Source organism: Mobula birostris, chromosome 23 (assembly GCF_030028105.1).
Source record: "Mobula birostris isolate sMobBir1 chromosome 23, sMobBir1.hap1, whole genome shotgun sequence".
Taxonomy (NCBI): Eukaryota; Metazoa; Chordata; class Chondrichthyes; order Myliobatiformes; family Myliobatidae; genus Mobula; species Mobula birostris.
Window position 1 is genome coordinate 43,495,083 of NC_092392.1, and position 20,888 is coordinate 43,515,970.

Sequence of the window (20,888 nt, forward strand, 5' to 3'; positions counted from 1 at the left end):
CTGCAGCTGGAGATGAAGTTCATGGCAATACAATCTCTAAGGCCTTGCACATAAAGGGTATTATGGAAGAGTGGCAAGGAAGAAGCCCTCGTTAAAAAAAAAGCATGCCCTTGTATGTAAAGACTCTGCAAAGTGTCACTTAGAAGATACTATAACGATGTGGGAGAATGTATTTTGGTCAGATATGCAGGGCCCTTGAGTGGCCCAGTCAGAGTCCTGACCGTAACATGATCAAACATCTCTGGCAAGGCCTCAAGTTTGCTGTCCACTGCCGCTCCCCAACTAACCTGGCACAGCTTGAGCAATTTGGTGAAGAAGAATGGGCAACTCTTGCTCTATCACATTGTGCAAAGCAAATAGAGACCTACCCTGAAAGAATACAGACTGTAATAGCTGCGAGATGTGGTTCAGCTAGGTACTGAGCAAAGGGGGATGAATACTTTTGAACTGCTGACATTTCAGTTTTTGAATATTTAGTTTTTCATGCTTTACAATTTTACCTGTTTTACCTGTACTGTGAAAAAGGAGCATGTGATTTACAAAGAAAAAGTCTCAGTTAAGTTGATCAAAATCCCTGGTTGTAATAACTCATGTGAAAAAAGAATTGTGGGCTGAATCCTTTTTGCAAGGCACTGTACCACAATAGGTTAAGAAAGCAAATGTTATGTTGGTTTTGATCGTTACTCCGATCCTCAGAATTTCTCTAGTAATGTAACCAATATATTACCCCTGATTTGAATGGCATGTTCAATGATATTTTGTGTTTAAATTAGAATAGATTGTTATGTTAATGCGCAATATTTTGTTTTGTAAGCCAGTTTTTTTTTTCAATTTTAACAAGCTTGTAATGTTGGACATCACTTACACATGGTGATTGCAAGTTTCTGCATTTCTTTCCACAGCGAGCTGGACCTCCAGCAGCAGGGCAACGAAGAAGTTCCTTTCCCCCTTTACACACTAATAAACACAAGAAAGGAGAATTACTTTATGGAGATTTCATCGCATGCCTCAGAACATAAAAGCTCGAAAAGATACTAATTATACCTTCAGGAGCAATCGTGGTTGTACTAATTGGATCGCAGATAATTGAACCACTTTCGCAGTAACTGATGGAACAGAAGAAGAAAGGTAAAAGATCTAGTTTCACCTAGTCAATGATTAAATTTTGATAGTCTTAACAGGTTTTCTTACCAATTATCAACTCTCTCTCCAGGTTGAACATACACACCCTTGTGATAACATGAACAGTCTTCACGATCTACGCAGAATCCATTTTCATTCATGTACTTGCCCTCAGGACAGCCACAGCCATAAACAGGAGTATCCTTCACATTACAGGTGAAATCAACCTTTGATAGAGATCTGCAGTTACGGTTACAGCTTGTCATGCTATTGCCAAAAATTTGATTTTTTTCACAGGTTGTATCTGGAAACAAAAATACAAGAGTAAAGATGACAGCCAACGAAATATAATTCCCAAAGTACTCACAATCATCCTGGAAAAGTATGAAATGATTTATTTTGGAAGGTAGAACTTGATAAGGTCGAACAAGGTTAATGACAGGATCCTGAACATTGTAGTGGACAGAGGGATCTGAGTGTCCATGTCCATAGATCCCGCAAAGTTAGCATGCAACTTAATAGGGTTGTTAAGAAGGCCTGTGGTGTGCTGGCCTTTATTAGCTGGGGGATTGAGTACCAAAGCCATGGTGTAATGTTGCAGCTCTATAAATCTCCAATTAGACCACACTTCTGTTCAGTTCCAGTTGCCTCATCATAGGAAAGATGTGGAAGCTTTAGAGGAAGAGCAGAGGAGATTTGCCAGGATACACAGAGTGCTTGGTGTGTGGTAGAAACAGATACATTAGGGGCATTTAAGGAACTCTCAGATAGAAACATTGATAATAGAAAAACAGAGAATTATGTAAGAGGGAAGGGTCCAATTGATCTTCGAGTCGGTTAAAAGGTCAGCATACATTATGGGCTGAAGGACCCGTCCTGCCTTTAATGTTTTATGCTCTAAATTCTACTGTATGTTCTAATTATCTTCAGAAAGAAATGTTAGTGTGGCAGACATACTTTGAATATGCAACACACACAAAATTCTGGAGAAACTCAGCAGGTCAAGCAGCATCTATGGAAAAGAGTTAACAGTCGATGTTTCAGGCCGAAACCTTTCATCAGGACTGGAAAAAAATATGAGAAGTCAGAGTAATAAGGTGGTGGGAGAGAATATACGTCAGTGAGTCATATAATGTGGTTGCAGATGCCAGGCCTCAGGTGATGGTACTCAATATTCCAAAGTAGCTGAGATATCCACTGAGCCATGGCAATACAAGATCAGAATAATTCACTTCATCAGGACGTTTGATAAAGCGTCTTTGACCTTAAAGTTTTACTCTGTATCTCTCTCCAAATGTGTTGTGTGACTTTCTGAGAGAGAATTTTTAATACTGATTAGATAGGATTCAGTTCCAATTAAAAATCTTCAAATAATGAAGCAATCCAGAGCTCCATCATATTTTTATCTGGACTGATAAGTAATAAATAGATTTATTCCTCATAAAGGAGGAGTAATGGTCACCTCCAAAATGACAAGGTGTCTCTTCATGACATTCAATGGCATTATAATGAAAACTGCCATCAGTATTATGCATGGTCAAATATTACAGCCACATAAATACTTTGATGTTAGGAGCATAAGTATGATTGGATATTCTACAGTGTCCAACTGCCCTCCTGACCCAGTTAAATCTTGCACCATCCATTAGGTACCAGTCAGTAGAATGATGGAATCCTTTCCATTTGTCTGCAACAGTCCATCTTTAGTGTTACTCAAAAAGGTTAGCATTATCTGAGACAAAGCAGATCTCTTTTTTTTTGCAAAGCATTCACCATATTCACCATCTCTGCAGTGACACATTTGACTTCAGTGAGCTATCTGAAGAAGAAATATAGAAACATAGAAAACTTACAGCAAGCCAGTTCTGGATGCACAAATCAATGTCCCCTTGGATCCCATGTCTCCTTACTTTCTCAATAAGCCTGGCATGGGGTACTTTATCAAATGTCTTGCTGAAATCCATATACACTACATCTACAGCTCTACCTTCATCAATGAGTTTAGTCACATCCTCAAAAAAATTCAGTCAGGCTCGTAAAGCAAGACCTGCCATTGACAAAACCATGCTGACTATTCCTGATCATATTTTACCTCTCCAAATGTTCATAAATCTTGTCTCTCAGGATTTTCTCCATCAACTTACCAACCACTGAAGTAAGACTCACAGGTCTATAATTTCCTGGCTATCTCTACCCACTTTCTTGAATAAGGGAACACAGTAAAAATGAAACAATGTTCCTCCGGGACCATGAATGAGGGAACAACATCTGCAATCCTCCAGAACATCTCCCATCCCCATTGATGATGCAAAGATCATTGCCAGAGGTTCAGCAATCTCCTCCCTCGCCTTTCACAGTAGCCTGAGGTACATCTCATCTAGTTCTTGTTCTCATTCTCATTCTGGAGACTTATCCAACTTGATGCTTTCCAAAGCTCCAGCACATCCTTTTTCTTAATGTCTATATGCTCAAGCTTTTCAATCTGCTGTAAGTCATCCCTACAATTGCCAAGATCCTTTTCTGTAGTGAATTCTGTAGCAAAATATTCATTAAATACCTCTGCTACCTCCTTTCATTCCATACACACTTTTCCACTAACACAAATGATTGGTCCTATTCCCTCATGTCCTATCCTCTTGCTCTTCATATACTTGTAGAATGCCTTGGTGTTTTCCTTAATCCTGCTTGCCAAGGCCTTCTCATGGCCCTTCTGGCTCTCCTGATTTCATTCCTCAGCTCCTTCCTGCTAGCCTTATAACCTTCTCGATCTCTATCATTACCTAGTTTTTTGAACTTTCTGTAAGCTTTTTTTTCTTCTTGACTAGATTTTCAACAGCCTTAATACACCACGGTTCCTGTACCCTACCATCCTTTCCCTGTCTCATTGGAACCTACCTATGCAGAACGCCACACAAATATTCCCTGAACATTTGCCACATTTCATCCGTACATTTCCCTGAGAACACCTCTTCCCAATTTATGCTTCTAAATTCCTGCCTGATAACTTCATCAGTAAAAGAGATAGAATTGTGATCACTATCTCCAAAATGCTCTCTCACAGAGAGAGCTGACACCTGAGCAGGTTCATTTCCCAATACCAAAGCAAGTGCATCCTCTCCTCTTGTTTTCTTATCTGCATATTGTGTCAGGAAATCTTACTGAACACACCTAACAAACTCCAACCCTTCTAAACCCCTTGCTCTAGGGAGATGCCAAACAATAGTTGGGAAATAAAAATCTTTCACCATGACAGCCCTGTTATTATTACACCTTTCCAGAATTTGTCTCCCTATCTGCTCCTCGATGTCCCTGTTGCTTTTGGGTGGTCTATTAAAAAAAACACCCAGTAGAGTTATTAACCCCTTCCTGTTTCTAACTTCCACCCATAGAGATTCAGTAGACAATCCCTCCAGGACTTCCTCCTTCTCTGCAGCTGTGGCGCTATCTCTGATCAGCAGTGCCACACCCCCACCTCTTTTGCCTCCCTCCCTGTCCTGTAACAAATTCCATCAGTTTGATACTATACTTCCCAAACTCTTAATTATACTGCTAAGAAAGCATCATTGCCTCCAGATTCCCCTTCGTATTCATAGAATTCAGAAGATTGAAGGGTGACCTTATTGAAAAATAGAGGGCTATGGGTAAGCCTAGGTAATTTCTAAGGTAAGGACATGTTTGGAACAGCTTTGAGGGCCGAAGGGCCTGTATTGTACTGTAGGTTTTCTATATTTCTATGAAACACATCGAATGGTAACAGGCCTTGATAGTGTGGATGTGGAGAGGATGTTTTCTGTGGAGGGAGAGTCCAAGACCAGAGGACACAGACTCAGAATAGAGGGGCATCCTTTAGAATGAAGGTGAGGAGGAATTTCTTTGGCCAGAGAGTGGTAAATATGTGGAATTCTTTGCTATAGGCAGCTTTGGAAGCCAAATCTTTATGTGTATTTAAAACAGAAGTTGATAGATTCCTGACTGGTCAGGGCATGAAAGGATATAGGGAGCGGGCAGGCAATTTGGGCTGAGAGAAAAATTGAATGATCCATGATGAAATGGCATAACAGACTCGATGGACCAAGTGGACTAATTCTGCTCCTATATCTTATGGCCTTATGGAGTCATAGACATCTTCATCAGGAGGAACTTAGCAGGCCAGGTAGAATCTATGAAAAAGAGGAAATGGTTGAAGTTTCGGGCTGAAACCATTCATCAGGATGTCCTCCAGCATTTTGTGTGTGTTGCTTGGATTTCCAACGTTTGCAAATTTTCGCATTTTTGTGCTCCATCTTAATCAGGATTTTCATCACTGACCTCAATGTCAGTCACTCAAATTCCTGTAATCTTCAACAAAATAGGGAAACAGAATAAGGCAACGTATTAATATTAATCTAAGAACTAGGTAATGAGGTCAGAGTGCTCAGCTGCAGCTAAAATTTTGGTAATGTAGCCTACTTTAGCTCTATAGCTTCTTCAAAGAATTATCTTGGAGGATATTGAATAGAATAATCCAACAGGAACAAAAGATATAAGGTTTCAAGGATACAAAGAGCAAATTTCCAATAATGTCAGTAAACATCTTTTTAACTGGAGGTTACTCCTACTGGGATCAATGGTCAGGAAGGTTTTTTAAGGTCACAATGCTGTACTCACGTAAGACCCAGCTCCTAATTTTAATGAAAAGATGGTAGGTTTAATATTCTGAAAGTAAGACGTTTTCAAAATATAAGCAAGTGCACATGTTGTTGAGCCTAGGTTTCTGGACATCAATAATCTCAAGACTTTATTCAATAGTATAAATTGATTGTCCTTCTGAAGGGAAGGCTATGAAATTCTGCGAAATCTAAAGACCGCAACTTACTGCAAATTCCTCTAGCCCAACCCGTCAGTATGAGATCTCTTGCAGCACACGCATGGACATATGACCCCAGTGCAGCACAGATACAGTGATCAAGATTCAGGCAGTTGCATGTGGAAATCTTGCACATCTTTAAAAAAATACAAGCACAACGATCATTTTCTTCATTGAACATCTACTAAATTAATATAAACTGGGATCTAAGGATACAACACAAGCCAAATAATCACACCATTTTAAAGCAAAATGGGGTCTCCTTCAACAGTTCAGCAGTCAACGTGTGATTTTTGAGGCCCTGTCTCATGTTAGTTTGCTAGAAGAGCCACTGTCTATCCAACCCAATTTGCAAAATGACCTCACATAAAGGAAGATGGTTATGATTGTTACGATCTGTCATCCCAACCCCAAGATTTCACTATAGAAGTTTCTCAAGGAAAGCACTAGACCCAACTATCTTCTGCTGCTTCATCAATGGCCTTCCATCATAAGGTTAAAAATGGAGATATTTTCAGGTTAATGGGCAATGGTCATGTCTGTATGCAGCAAGAATGAGGTGACGTTCTGGGATGGGCTGTTAAGTAACTACTAACATTCAGTCTGATGCAATGAGAATTTTTGGTAAGAGTGAACTTAACCATCTATCCTTGATGTTTAATGCTATTTCCATTTATGAAGTTCTTCCTTGACCCTCCCTGATCTCACCCACCCATCAAAGATCCAGAAGGTCAGAATTGAGCAGAAACTCAATCGAACCAGCCATATAAATACTGTTGGCTACAAGAACATGTTAGAAGCTGGATATCTTGCGCTGAGAGTTTATCTGTTGACACCTCAGGACCTTTCCACAATCAACAAGGCAAAGATGCATGGTTTACTTGCCTGGATGAATGCAGTACCAGTAATCCTTAGGAAGCTCAAGGCCATCCAGCACAATTCACCCCACTTGACCACCCGAGATACTTATTTGTTCCAGTTTTGGTTCACACTGGCTGCAGAGTATACAGTCTAAAAATACACTGTGTTTATCTGTACATGCGACCTTAACAGCCTGAGTGGCAGCTTGCAAAGTAATTGAAGAGACTAGGAAAGTCATTTTCAGACAATTTTAGGTATGTTTAACTTTTGTCACTTCCATCATTATTGCAGATGTTAAATATGGCTGTGTAAGTTTCCAGTTTACTTGTTATGAAAGATTTTTATTTGCACATATTTACAAAACTTTCTTCATTACCTGATAGTATTCACTGTAATCTACTGTGTGATGACATTTAGCAAATACATTGTCATCGCGTTTCAACAGGGAACAACGTTCTTTTGCATAGTATTCTGCAATAAAATTTGGATAAGATATGAATGATTGTATTTATCATTCAGATGTTAAAATCAAACTAAATTTAATACAAATATAGTGAAAATAAATTAACCCTGCCAAAAATGTTATCAGCATGAGCAGGTCACAATAGATCAATGAAATTACACAAGCATGCCAAAATCCAAGTTCAAAATCAAACTGAGGTTTTGGAGCTGTGCAGCAACAATACTTTCTGCCTCTCTGCTATGCATCAATTTGCTGTGCTCACTGCGGCAGGCGGGTAGACCTCTCTGTGTCCATTTGCGTGGGGTCCCTCCATTTCTGTGATGAAGGAGGATGTTACTGTGGTTTCACACTAAGGATTGGACTACTGCGTTTATGGATTGTGGACTTCCTTGGACTACTGGTTTTTATATTCTGAGTTCTGTGCCCAGTTCATTCCATTTTGTTGTGCAAGGGAGGGGGCTATGGGGTTGATATACTTGTCCCATTTTGTGTAGGGGAGGGGTTTTGGGGGGTCGGTGTTCTTGTTCCATTTTGTTCGGGAGAGGGGTTTGGTGTCGGATATCTTATTCCATTTTCTGTGGGGGAGGGGGTTTGGGATCAATGATCTTGTTCCATTTTGTGCGGGGGAGAAGTTTTGGGTTAATTGATCTTGTTCCATTCTGTGCAGGGGAAGGGGGGTTGAGGTCAATGATCTTGTTCCGTTTTGTGCGGTGAACAGTTTGGGGAGGTCAATGATCTTATTCCATTTTGTGCAGGAGAGGTGGGATTTGGGATCAATGATCTTGTTCCATTTTGTGTGGGGGAGGGATTTATGGGGTTAATGTTCTTGTTCCATTTTGCCTATTGTGCAGGGGAGGGGGTTTGGGATCAATTATCTTGTTCCCTTTTGTACAGGGGAGTGGGGTTGAGGTCAATGTTCTTATTCCGTTTTGTGAGGGGGAGTGGGTTTGGGGTCGATGATCTTCTTCCATTTTGTGTGGGGAGGGGGGTTTGGGGGTCAATGATCTGATTCCATTTTGTGTGGGGGAGGGGGAGTTGAGGTCAATGATCTTGTTCTGTTTTGTGCAGGAGAGGGGTAGTTTGGGGTCAATGATCTTATTCCATTTTTGTGCGGGATTGGGAGTTTGGGGTCGATTATCTTGTTCCATTTTGTGTGGGGGAGGGGATTGAGGGGTCATTGTTCTTATTCTATTTTATACAAGGGAGGAGTTTATGGGGTCAGTGTTCTTATTCCATTTTGTGTTGGGGAGGCGGAGTTGACCGCAAAGATCTTGTTCCGTTTTGTGCAGGAGAGGGGTTTGACGAGGCGGGGGTGGTCAATAATCTTGTTCCATTTTGCATGGAGGAAGGGGTTTGGGGTCAATAATCTTGTTCCATTTTGTGCGGGGGAAGGGGGGTTGTGGTCAATGATATTGTTCCGTTTTGTGCGGGGAACGGTTTGGGGGTCAATGTTCTTATTCCATTTTGTGCGAAGGTGGGGTTTAGGGGTTATTCTTCTTGATCCATTTTGTGCAGTGATGTGGGGGGTTGAGGTCAATGATCTTGTTCCATTTTGTGTGCGGGAGGAGTTTGGGGGTCAGTGTTCTTGTTCCATTTTGTGCGAAGGTAGAGTTTAGGGGTTATTCTTCTTGATCCATTTTGTGCAGGGGAGGGGTTTTGGGGGTCATTTATCTTGTTCCATTTTGTGTCGGGGAGGGGAGTTTGCAGTTGATGGTCATATTACCATTCTTTTTTGTGCGAGGGGTAGGTTTGATGTTTGTCTATGAATAGCTTTCACATCCTTTCTTTGTTTCATGGCTATCTGGAGAAGTCAAATCTCAGAGTTGTATAGGGATACAAACTTTGATAATAAATCAACCTTTGAACTTTTGTACATTTGTTTCTTCCCAGCATGAAGTTATGTCTGATTGACTGGCATGTCCTCTTGGTGATTGGGAAGCACACTGGAGCAGGCCGTAGTTTAGTGGGGACATTGTTCATTCTCAGGGTTTATGGGTCTAACCTTGGGCATGGACTGTGGAGATCTGATGAAAGTGGGAGCTTGGCAGAGATGGCTTATCACTGAAAATTGCACCAGACCCTTGCACTCAACTTAGTTTTGAATCACCATGACAGCAATATCTTGGGCCTCCTCTTGTGCCTCCAGAGACCCAATGCAAGCCATCGTTTTTAGCATGCAAAAATTAACACAAGGTTCAGCAAAATGATCAATGGCAAAAGTATTCTGTGTTAAACTGCGCACTTATTGCAGCAAGAGATCAGAACAGAATCAGTACATTACCATTTTCTGAACTGATGCATGGTGGCTTTTCCTTATCAGGCTTGCATTCAGAGTCAATAGCCCACGAAGAAGCAAATATGAGATGTGAATTTTCCACCATATTCTGCGGAGTCTCAAAGTCGTCATCAGCATTGCCATTAAAGTTGCCACACAAACCTACAAAGTAAGCAGCAGCAAAACTTCTGATAAATACAATTTAGTTTGATTGAGTAGTTGTTTTAATTGAGTCACATCATAAAATCACAGCCCGTTTCTTTGAACAGATTTACAGAATTTGTTGCTCAAACACAGTACAAAGTAAAATTTAACACGTTATCACTCTAGTTGTTTAATGTATATCTTTGCCCCATCTTAAATTTTTTCATTTGCGAGTTAACCGGTGCCCCATAATGGTTTCTCTTATTTAATGCAGTTACTAACACCTCTCTAAAATCGCCATATTAATTCAAACTTTCTTCATTCTTCACAATCCTTGATTTGTCTTCATATTTTGTTTTAGACTTCCCGCCTTGTCCACTTGCTGAACTGATACTCAGACAAGATTTAAAATCTTCCCCTTTGTCCCTGATGCATTTTTCTCTTGTTTTCCTCTCCAATGTAGAAAATTCTTGAGGGAGAGGGTGAACAGCCAGGAGTCATTTTACAGTACAAGTCAGTACAAATGACACAGGTAGAATGAGGGATAAGATCCAGCAGGATGAGTATTGGAGGTTAGGTAAGAGGAAACAGTGCCTTGAGAGTAACGATCGCTAGAATATTCCCAGTGTCACGTACTAGTGAGGTCAGAAATAGAAGGATAGGCCAGATGAATTTGTGGCTGAGGAGCTGATGTGAGGGTGGGAGGGCAGGGATTCAAGGCTTAATGAGTAAGTTTGCAAATGATATGAAAATAGAAGGTTTTGTTGGTAATGAAGAAGGTTATCGTAATTTCAAGGGATCTTGATCAGTTAATGAAATGGGCTGAGGGGTGGTAAATGGATTTCAATGCAGCTAGATGTGAAGTGATGTATTTTGGAAAGAGCTATACAATGAATGGCAGGGTGTTAGGGTGAATAACTGAACACAAGGATTTATGAGTACAAGTGTAATAGCTTATTGAAAATGGCTTCACAGGTAGACAGGGTGGTAAAAAGGACATTTAGTATTCATCAGTCAAGGTACTGAGAGTAGCAGCTGTGACATTACATTGCAGTTGTGTAAGTCACTGACGAACCCACACTTGCAGTAGTGTATACAAGTTTGGTCATCCTGTTATAGGAAAGATGTGGTTAAAATGGAAACAGTGCAGAAAAGATTTACAAGGGACTAGGAGGAATTAGTAAAGAGGCAAGCCATGATAGGTCTTTGGAACATAGGAGAATGAGGGGTGATATTATAGAAACGTTTGAAATAATGAGAAGCATAGATAAAGTGGATGGTAAAAGTCCTTTCCCCAGTGTAGGGAGATCCAAAACTAGGCAGCATATATTTAGGGTGAGAGGGGAAAGATTTAAAAGGGATCTGAGGGACAACATTTCCACGTAGAGAGTGGAGACTATATGGAATGAGCTGCCAGAAGAAGTGGTTGAGCTATGTACAATAGAATAATTTAAGAAGCACTTGGGTAGGTACATGGAAAGGTGGGCTTAGAGGTACCATCTGACTGCAGGAAATTAGGACTAGTTGGATGGGCATCCTGGTCAGCATGGATTTGTTGGGCTGAAGTGTCTATAGCAGTGCTGTATTGCTGTATGACTCTATAACTGCCATACAAGTTTTGTCATTCTTTCACCATTCTAAAGGTCCAATTACCTTTCTTCCATTTCAGGCTATAAACCTAATAAGGTATGCAAATACTACTCTTTCATGCTTCCTTGAGCATAGCTATTCTTAACAAATTCTGCATGGGTTTAAATCCACTTAACCGTCACCTCTTAGAATGAATAAGGATAACAAAGTTAGGGGTGATCTTGGCAAAACAAGACAAATCATGATATTGCCCAGTAAGATATGTAAATTCCACTTGGTTGTTACTTCTAAGCAGATGCTTTGACTATGAACAAGTGAAAGCTTGTCTTGCTTTTTTTTAATATGCTTGAAGTTGGGATTCAGAGGCACAGGTAATATCCCAGAACACTGTGACCAAAAGTCCGCGTTACTTAAGCTTAGAAATTTGAAAATGCAGCATGTGTTCTTCAGGAGATCATACGGCAGCCTATTTCTGGATTAAAGTGCATTAATCACAAACCTGTATCAGGTGTTTGAAGTCTGTTCAATATTAGAAACATTTGAAATGACATCATATTGTCAGACACCCCACCATACTGAATTAAATGGCCATTCTTTCAGTGTTTGGTCACAGCATTTGTTCTACTCTCGGTTACCTCAGTTTTGAATGCTCAACATATTCAATCATCTTCCATACTCCACTATTCTTTGCAGCCTTCTCACTTTATGTACTGCACTATACTTATTTGTTGTCCTTACCCTACTGACTTTCCTGCAGCTCACAGTAAAGCAGGGCTATCTATGCCATGGAACTCCAACACAACAGTGGATTGTGAGGGAAGTGACCACACACATCATCGATCACATTGGCCTTCAACGCCTTACAAACATTTTTCATGGAAGGCTTTTGACAGACATTTGGATGTGATCTTTAAGATCTGGCAACCTTCCCTGCACACAGCTAAACAGAATCTTGACAATCACAATGAATCTTTTCCTTTCCCTCAAAGAAATAGGTATTGAGGATTCATTTTATTGAAGGTGAACATCAGTTCGATTTTCAATGGCTGTTATGACTAACTGCTCAATGTTTTGGGGTGACATGACCTCGTGCCTGTGTTGAAGTTGATGGATTCAAAATATTTTTTATACAGTATTACCTGTGTCAAAATGCTTAACTTTGGTTAAATTAACTTGTTCTGAAGCTACTAGATTATACATTACGGTTAATTAATTCAAATATTGTTCACTTGTAAATTATCATTTAGCCTTACCTTTTAAACTTTGATCTTTATTATTCGGCAGTGAAATGTAAAGCTGCATAATGGGAGAAATTTGTATTTGCATTTTCAATCCATGTGTTGTTTCAAATTGAATGAAATGTGATGATTGCTTGAATATTATAGTTCCATCTGTGAAATTAAAAAAATGTTGGTTTAACGTAATAATAGTTTCATCTTTAAGGAAATTTAATTTAATTTAACTTTGCTCATACCCCTTTTCAATGGAAGTGCAATGTCTTCTCCATCCAAAGTAACGTCACCATTGTTATTGAATTCATAAGAGGTCTATAAAACAAAATATTGTTTTCAAATACCATTAAAAATTGTAATAGAACACTAAACAACATCGTAAATCAATACCTGATTCCTGTAAACTCCAACATGCCGTAGGCATATATGTTCAGTTGCTTTGTGGCATAAATGCAATTGAATCGTCACTCTCCAGGAAATTCCCTATAGGATTTACAAAAGGAGGTTTTAGAATGTATAGATTTAAACTTATCAAACAAGAATTAATACCATAGTTATCCCTACAACAGATGTCTCACTTACCTGAACTGCAATGTATGTGCAATCTTTTCTCAAATTATAGCTTTTCCCATCAAATGTTGAAATATGTGTTCCTTCCTCCACTCTGCATCTCCTGGGGCACTCCTTTTGAGTACATACCCATATCCCACTGCTGCAAGTACTGAGGAAAAAAAAAGGCCAATTCTTTTAGAGAAATATTTGATAGGAGAGTGAATGAATGATTCAAAATGGGATAGATTAGAAGCTATTACCATGTTTCACAAAGAGTGCTTCTGTTGGCTCCAGCATTATAAATCTCTTCACCATATTCACATGGACAATCTGATTTTTTAATGCATTCATTCTTACGTCTTATATTATCAAGAACGGTGCCTGAAGCAGATAGAATACCTAGTTAATGCATTGTTTCATGAATGAGGCAATGTTTGAGAGTTTCACAACTGAAGAGCTTACTGTAATATTTTTGACTAGTTTGGAAATTGAAATTGGATGATGTATTTAAACTCGGATTTTGATATCTGTTAGACAAAGGAAATTTCCATTCATTGACAGAATGTTGTTGAATGGCAATAAAGGAAAGCAAAGATACAAGAACTGAAACTGGAGGAGGTACTTTGATCCACATTACTGTTCCATTATTCACTAATGTTATGTCTGATAATTCATCTTGGAGCCACTTTTCTGCAGCATTCCTATATACCTTGACTTGATCACTATATAAAAAAAAAATCAATCTCCGACTTATTTGTCTCAGCATGAACCTTCACACTCTTCTTCAGGTAGAGAATATCAAAGCTTCAATATCCATGAAGTCAGTGATTCCCAAAGTGGGTTATATCCCCTCCCCTTAGGGGTGTTGGGAGTTTCTAAGGAGATGATAAAGATAAAAGGACAGTGGGGGAATGCATGGTAGCAAGAAATTACAGCCTCAATTTAAGAAATTAATTATTTGTTATAAGCATTTGATCCTCCGTGCCTCATAATGATCATGTAATCAGCTAATCTCTTGCTAAGTCACCATCCCTTAGACTTTGCTTGAAGCATGTTATAATTGTTGAAACGCAATGTGGCACTCCTTTATTTGGAAGTGTAACATTGCTTGAAACAAACTTTTCAATTCCCGTGCCTTTCTGAATTGGAAAAGAAAGAAAGGATACCAGATGATGATCTTCAATTATACTGTGCCCACCTATGTGAGCTGCATAAAGATATGTCAGAGAGATTGCAGGATTTTCTCTTGATCCAAATTCCAGATTGGATCATAAATCCATTCCTGAACACTTGTAATGAGGAATTAACAGGAAAGATGGAGGAAGAACTGATCTTGCTGCAAAATGACTTTGAGCTGAAACCCATGTTCAAAAAATCATATCAAAACTTTTGGTTGTAGAAAGAAAACCCTGAATACTATCCTGCGCTATGGAAAAAAAATTCAAGAAGTTCTTTAGTGCCTTTCCAACATCATATTTAGTGGTGTGTGGTTTCATTTACAGGCACCCAGCTTCTTTCAAAGCAATGAAACAGACTGCAAATTACTGAACATGGGGTTCTGATACACTTTCTGAATGACATTCAGCATGATATTGAAAAGAAAAGCTGATATTACTGCACAAAGCCCATCCATCTCATTGAAAGGTGAAAAGTAATGAATAGTTGGACTACTAATGTAAGCTCTAAAATTGTTTATGAAAATAATTTTTACTGTAATTAAATAAAGAAATAATTTCATTTGGAGCTTTAAATTTGCTTGCAAGAAAATTAATCTCGGGGTTATATATGATGATGTATATGTACTTTGATAATACATTGACTTTGAACTTTGAAATATATTTGAATATTTTTGCAATTATTTATTACTGCTTTGAATTTGCAGTTCCTAGTTTTCTTTCACTGTGCATCATAAATCAAAATTCCTTATGGATTTTTGTAATGGCTAGAAAGGGAGAGGGGGCACTTGGATGTGGTCTGGGAGCCAAGTGGCAGCAACCCAGAAAAGTTTGATGAATTGAAATGAACATATTTGTCCTGCAAAGCCAATCTCTTATTTTGAAACTGTGACCCCTGGATCCCAACCTTAGAGGCCAAAGTCTTGTTCCAGGAATCAATCCAATTATCTTTCATTGGATCTCCTGCAAAGTATGTATATTCTTGCTAAGTTGATCAGACCTATATACAATATAAACCTTGTGGAATTTCTAGTGGGTGAATTTTCATAAGAATCTGCACTTTTTGCATATGTAAAAAGAAATATTAATATAAATATAAAAAACTACTGTGCATTCTAATGTTAGATATTTATTTATTGCTGCTGGCCTAAATAGTGTGAATGATTTTATAGTTTCAGTATTGTAATACCTTATAAGATTTTCTAGAATTTGTGCTAGTGTCTTTGGCTTTTTTGACAATGAAAGAAATTAGGGGTCAGTCTCATTAGCATTAAACTCTGGGCAAAAATTTGTATCCATTGTATTTTCATGGGGTGCAAAGAAGTTGGGATATGGAAAGATTTAAATCTGAAATAATGCTCATTGTGGAACGAGAAATGTTGGTTATGAATATCTCACCATAGTTCAGGTACCAAGACATGGGGATTAAGGAGCAATTTGCAGTGAGGGAAAGAAAACAGTTCTTGTTCTAAGGTGCATCTGTTAATCCCACCTCTAGCACCTTCCATCACTTCATCAATCTCAGGCTGCAACGCATGGCCCCTCAACTGCCAAATTGTTCTGGAATCTTCCTTTAATTGGCTGAGTCCCAACCTCCAAACCCCACAAGACAACACTGATCACTAGGCAGGTGAATTAATCTGTAATCACCAGAACATAGTGACTGCTGAGCCTCTACCCCGGTGCTACCCATCTCCGCCACCCACCAACTTCACCCCACCTCTGGACCCAGCCGATACAGTTTTCAATATAGAGTGTGCAATGATGATTCAACTGTGACTAACAACTTGGTTTCATTGTCATTGAGGTTTGCAGTATAACCTTAACAGTTATGGGCACAACACCATGATCACTGTGTATGCCCACAACAGTGGACAGAAATCTTTAACTATCATATATTTATCAGAAGCTTTATTTTTATCCTCCATTGAGACTTTGAAGGAGTGTTTGCCTAAAATTATTCAAGTCTTCCCTCATTATAACCAATTTCACCACCATAATAATGTTTTACAACAAAATGCCTCCTAACGATCATAAAACTTCGAACGCAACTGCCATTCAGCTAAGTAGAATGTTCAGGAGCCATAGGCAGGCCAGCCCCATCCTGTTGGCTTCTAGCAGTGTATATGTTTTTTTCACTATATCTAAATTATTCTGGTGATCCGACACATTGGAAATTTGGAAAACATTAATAAGATATTATTAAAAGAAAACATAAAGACATAATAAGCCATTATCAATTAATTAAAGGCACAGTAAAATTTTAAAGAATTCCCAAAATTCACCTTTCAAATGAAGGTTACCAACACTATACAAATGGATGGCCGGTGAGAGCTTGGGAAGCCAGATATAAAATTTATTCAGTCACACAGCTAAGCAACAACAGAAATTCCCAGGAGTGAATTTGAATTTGGAAATTGAATGGCAGGTCAGATGCATTTCCAAACCTCTGCACTGCAGTGTACAGTTACTTAAGTCTAGAATGTACCATGGATAGCTGGCAGCTCTCTATGGGCTTTCTGGCTAGCCATCAGCATATTCTGCTTCAATAAGTCCATCATAATGAATCAGCCATAAGTCAAAAGTACTCTTACCACTTGGACATTCACAAGTATGTTCAAGAGTGTCAATCTGTTGTGGATCTAGATTTGTACAAGTTGGAATAATTGGTTGACCAGCATCATTGTAGGTCAGATTCCCAGGGCACTTAGGAATTTCTGGAAAGGAAAATTAATGCACTTCACACATTCAGTTAGTACAAATGCATATCTGCCACTGTGCTGTTTCAGAGTGACAATATTTGGGAAATTTAACCGTAAACTATACATTTAATTTCTCAATATGGAGAAAATCTTACCACATCCTGAGGTTTCCCTCCAACCGGGCAGAATGTCATCAGCATTGCACTGATTTGCTAGCTCTTGTAAAATAGGGCAGTGATCCTGAGGATTTCTTGGAGAAGCACAGTTGTCCACCATGCATAATGATATGTAACTCATAGAATCTTCACAAGAAAATAAATGCTTTGAGATGGTCTCAATACATTTCTAAAGAAAAGAAGGAAGGCAATAAAATGTATAATCACAAACCAAGTAAATATTGATCTGGCTGTGAAATCAACCTTGTTAGAATATTTTAAATCAAGCCCCTTCATAGTTTTAAGGTAAGCAGTGAGAAGTTCTAGGGGGATATTAGAGGAAGGTTTTTTACTCAGAGAGTGGTTGGTGAGTGGAATGCACTGCCTGAGTCAGTGGTGGAGGCAGATACACTAGTGAAGTTTAAGAGACTACTACACAGATATATGGAGGAATTTAAGGCAGGGGCTTATATGGGAGGCAGGGTTTGAGGGTCTGCACAACATTGTGGGCCAAAGGGCCTGTAATGTGCTGTACTATTCTATGTTCTATAAAGCCAATGAAATGCATTTAGCATCTGACTAGAAATGCAAAGAATAGTGTTATTTACAAAATAACTGTGAATAAAAAGTAAGTGCTACAGCACACAAATATAAAAGTACTGAGACAGTACAATATGGATGCAATACTGCTTAACGCTGTGATGTGAAGTTCAGCAGTGTCACAGCCTCAGGGATGAAGCTCTTCCTGTGCCTGCTGGTGTGGGAGTGGATGGGAGGAGTGTAAAAAGTCCATGGTTAGGGTGAGATGCATCCTTGATAATGCTTTTCGACCCGCCGAGGCAGCGTTTATGGTAGATGTTCTCAATGGTGGGCAACTGGGTGCTGATAATCTGCTGGGCAGTTTTCACCACACGCTGGAGTGCTTTGCGGTCCAATATGGGACAATTGCCATACCACACTGAGATCAGTCGGTAAGACCGAGTTCATTCAACCTATTTTCAAAAGGCATGCTCCCCAATCCAGGCAACATCCTTGTAACACACATCAAAGTTGCTGGTGAACGCAGCAGGCCAGGCAGCATCTCTAGGAAGAGGTACAGTCGACGTTTCGGGCCGAGACCCTTCGTCAGGACTAACTGAAGGAAGAGCTAGTAAGAGATTTGAAAGTGGGAGAGGGAGGGGAGATCCAAAATGATAGGAGAAGACAGGAGGGGGAGGGATGGAGCCAAGAACTGGACAGGTGATTGGCAAAAGGGATATGAGAGGATCATGGGACAGGAGGCCCAGGGAGAAGGAAAGGGGAGAGGGGGGAAAATAAAACCCAGAGGATGGGCAAGGGGTATGGTCAGAGGGACAGAAGGAAAAAAAGGAGAGAGAAAGAGGGAAAGAATGTGTGTATATAAATAAATAACCGATGGGGTACGAGGGGGAGGTGGAGCATTAGCGGAAGTTAGGTAAATCAATGTTCATGCCATCAGGTTGGAGGCTACCCAGACGGACTTCTCTAACTTCCGCTAATGCCCCACCTCCCCCTTGTACCCCATCCGTTATTTATTTATATACACACATTCTTTCTCTCTCTCTCCTCTTTTCCCCTCTGTCCCTCTGACTATACCCCTTGCCCATCCTCTGGGGTTTTTTTCCCCTCCCCCTTTTCCTTCTCCCTGGGCCTCCTGTCCCATGATCCTCTCATATCCCTTTTGCCAATCATCTGTCCAGCTCTTGGCTCCATTCCTCCCCTTCCTGTCTTCTCCTATCATTTTGGATCTCGCCCTCCCCCTCCCACTTTCAAAACCCTTACTAGCTCTTCCTTCAGTTAGTCCTGACGAAGGGTCTCAGCCCGAAACATTGACTGTCCCTCTTCCTAGAGATGCTTCTTGGCCTGCTGCTTTCATCAGTAACTTTGATGTGTGTTGCTTGAATTTCCAGCATCTGCAGAATTCCTCGTGTTTACATTTTTAAGCATCCTTGTAAACCTCCTCTGCACCTTTTCTATGGTTTCCATGTCATTCTTGTAGTGAGGTGACCAGAATTGAGCACAGTACTCCAAGTTGGGTCTGACCAGGGTCTTATATAGCTGCAACATTACCTCTTGGTTCTTGAACTCAATCCTACGGTTGATGAAGGCCAATGTACCATTTGCCTTCTTAACCACAGAGTCAATCTGCATTGCAGCTTTGAGTATCCTATGGACTTGCATCCCAAGATCCCTTTGATCCTCCACACTGTCAAGGGTCTTAACATTAAAGCTACATTCTGCCATCATATTTGACCTACCAAACTGAACCACCTCACACCATCCGCCACTTCTCAGCCCAGTGTTGCATCCTGTAAATGTCCCGCTGTAACTTCTGACAGCCCTCCACATTATCCACAACACCTCCAACCTTTGTGTCATCAGCAAATGTACTAACCCATCCTTCCACTTCCTCATCCAGGTCATTTATAAAAATCACCAAGAGTAGGAGGTCCCAGAACAGATCCCTGAGGCACACACTGGTCACCGACCTCCATGCAGAATATGACCCATCTACAACAAATCTTTGCCTTCTGTGGGCAAGTCAATTCTGGATCCACAAAACAATGTCCCCTTGGATCCCATGCCTCCTTACTTTCTCAATAAGCCTTGCATGGGGTACCTTATCAAATGCTTTGCTGAAATCCATATACACTACATCTACTGTTCTACCTTCATCAATGTGTTTAGTCACATCCTCAAAAAATTCAATCAGGCTCATAAGGCATGACCTGCCTTTGACAAAGCCATGTTGACTATTCCTAATCATATTATGCCTCTCCAAATGTTCATAAATCCTGCGTCTCAGGATCTTCTTCATCAACTTACCAACCACTGAAGTAAGACTCATTGGTCTATAATTTCCTGGGCTATCCCTACTCCTTTTCTTGAATAATGGAACAACCTCTGCAACCCTCCAATCCTCTGGAACCTCTCCCGTCCCCGTTGATGCTGTACAGATCATCGCTAGAGGCTCAGCAATCTCCTCCCTTGTTTCCCACAGTAGCCTGGGGTAGATTCCGTCCAGTCTTGGTGACTTATCCAACTTAAATCTTTCCAAAAACTCCAGCACATCCTCTCCCACTGACAGGCCTGACACCTGACCAGGTTCTTTTCCCAATACCAGATCAAGTACAGCCTCTCCTCTTGTAGGCTTATCTATATATTGTGTCAAGAAACCTTCCTGAACACACCTAACAAACTCCACCCATCTAAACCCCTCACTCTAGGAAGATGCCAATCAATATTTGGGAAATTAAAATCTCCCACCACAACAACCCTGTTATTATTACACCTTTCCAGAATCTGTCTCCCTATCTGCTCTCTGTTATTATTGGGTGGTCTATAAAAAACACCCAGTGGAGTTATTGACTCCTTCCTGTTCCTAACTTACACCCACAGAATCTCTGTAGACAACTCCTCTATGACTTCCTCCTTTTCTGCAGCCATGACACTATCCCTGATCAACAGTGCCACGCCCCCACCTCTTTTGCCTCCCTCCCTGTCCTTTCTGAAACATCTAAAGCCTAGCACTTGAAGTAGCCATTTCCCCCTGCACCATCCAAGTAATGGCCACAACATCATAGCTCCAAGTGCTGATCCATGTTCTAAGCTCAGCCGCTTTATTCATAATACTCCTCGGATTCAAATAGACACATCTCAAACCATCGGTCTGAGCGCATCCCTTCTCTATCACCTGCCTATCCTCCATTTTGCTTGTCTCCAAGCTTTCTCTATTTGTGAGCCAACCTCCCT

At 40.2% G+C, this 20,888-nt stretch overlaps 1 protein-coding gene across 1 annotated transcript in view; it reads right to left on the reverse strand.

Annotated features, from left to right (window-relative positions):
- The window catches only part of LOC140187006 (uncharacterized), a 98,270-nt gene that overhangs the window by 51,977 nt on the left and 25,405 nt on the right, over nucleotides 1-20,888 (reverse strand). Inside the window, exons 8-20 of the mRNA XM_072241867.1 lie at nucleotides 17,118-17,307; nucleotides 16,855-16,977; nucleotides 13,346-13,466; nucleotides 13,116-13,254; nucleotides 12,924-13,016; nucleotides 12,776-12,848; nucleotides 12,555-12,692; nucleotides 9,574-9,729; nucleotides 7,206-7,300; nucleotides 5,978-6,104; nucleotides 1,192-1,426; nucleotides 1,045-1,106; nucleotides 866-957 (exon numbers count right to left, since the gene is read on the reverse strand). Coding sequence (XP_072097968.1) covers nucleotides 866-957; nucleotides 1,045-1,106; nucleotides 1,192-1,426; nucleotides 5,978-6,104; nucleotides 7,206-7,300; nucleotides 9,574-9,729; nucleotides 12,555-12,692; nucleotides 12,776-12,848; nucleotides 12,924-13,016; nucleotides 13,116-13,254; nucleotides 13,346-13,466; nucleotides 16,855-16,977; nucleotides 17,118-17,307 — 1,644 coding nt within the window. The remainder of the gene's footprint in view (nucleotides 1-865; nucleotides 958-1,044; nucleotides 1,107-1,191; nucleotides 1,427-5,977; nucleotides 6,105-7,205; nucleotides 7,301-9,573; nucleotides 9,730-12,554; nucleotides 12,693-12,775; nucleotides 12,849-12,923; nucleotides 13,017-13,115; nucleotides 13,255-13,345; nucleotides 13,467-16,854; nucleotides 16,978-17,117; nucleotides 17,308-20,888) is intronic.